This window comes from Ananas comosus, linkage group 10 (assembly GCF_001540865.1).
Source record: "Ananas comosus cultivar F153 linkage group 10, ASM154086v1, whole genome shotgun sequence".
Classification (NCBI taxonomy): Eukaryota; Viridiplantae; Streptophyta; class Magnoliopsida; order Poales; family Bromeliaceae; genus Ananas; species Ananas comosus.
The window spans coordinates 10,756,149-10,757,399 of NC_033630.1; the positions used below are offsets into that span (position 1 = coordinate 10,756,149).

The 1,251-nt window shown below is 44.5% G+C and overlaps 1 protein-coding gene across 1 annotated transcript; it reads left to right on the forward strand.

Annotated features, from left to right (window-relative positions):
• LOC109716531 lies at positions 236 to 922 on the forward strand. Its single transcript, XM_020242039.1, has one exon. The coding sequence runs from the start codon at positions 348 to 350 to the stop codon at positions 783 to 785; it is 438 nt and encodes a 145-aa protein (XP_020097628.1). The 5' UTR covers positions 236 to 347; the 3' UTR covers positions 786 to 922.

The window sequence follows — 1,251 nt, forward strand, 5'->3', positions numbered from 1 at the left end:
AAAATGGATATTTTAAGCTCACTATATTTAAAAATTATTAATTTTTTACTTGCCACTGCAATTCTTATGGAATGTACGAGTAAAATTTCTCTTAAACAAAAGAGAAAAAAACAAAAGAGAGGAAAATAGACATAAGCTGGATCCAGTGATCCCTCATACCTATTTATTACCAGAAAAAGGCACCAATGCTCTTTTTCTTTTTTCCATACCTACTATAAAAGGAGTGCACAAATCCATTGTCATGTCCCCACACTCACCCCCCCCCTCTATTAACCCTTCCCGCCATTATCTTTCTCTCTGACTCAAACACAGAAGAGAGAGAGAGAGAGAGAGAGAGATAAAGAGAGATGAAGCGAAACCGCGCAGAGCCCGCGCCACCCCAAACACCCGCCAAAACCGCGCGCCGCTACGCGGCCCCGAACGCGCACCAGAAACTCCCCCAGAAGCCGCAGGTCCGCGCCGCCGCCGAGGAGAAGCCGCCGGCGCCGGCGCCGGCGCCGTCGCCGGCGGCGGAGGTGGTGGAGCAGGAGATCGAGTGGGCCCCGCAGCTGGCGGGGTGGGACCCGGCGGGGGAGGTGGCGGGAGCGTGGAGCTCGTGGGGCGTGGCGGAGGAGACGCTCCTGGGGTGGTTCCCCTTCGCCGACGAGCACTTCCACGGCGCGGCGGCGGCGGCGGCGGGGGCGGCGCCGTTCTTGGAGGAGGAGAGCTTCTGCTGCTCCTACTGCTATTATTACCACGACGACATTTGGCATCTGCAGCACATCCACGACGTTCCCAAGCATTAAATTTAAATGTGGCCTCCTCACAGGATCGAGAGTACAAATTAATTAAAGAGAGAGACAGATGATAGAGATGATTAGATACAGAGCAGATCTTTAATTGTAGCTTTTTCTTTTTCTTTTCTTTTTTTTTTTTTTTTTTTNATTAAGTCTAGTTGATGTATAGCTTGTTATATTTAGCAAGCATATATGTTTAATATTGTAAGATTAATTACCAACTTAATTATCATGTACAACATAAAATGAGAGTGTGTTGGGTGTAATATAGAATGATATGCATTACGATAAAGTTTGCAAACTATGGTGTGTATTGTATACGTCAATTTCATATTAACTTATCTCCCCTTGTTTTGATGATATGTTGTTGCTCTTTTTTTTTTTTTTTTTTTTTTTTTTTTTTTTTTTTTTCTGAACTTGCCTTGATTTATTTTTTATATAAAAATTATTGAGAAGAATCAGAAAGTAAAGATAG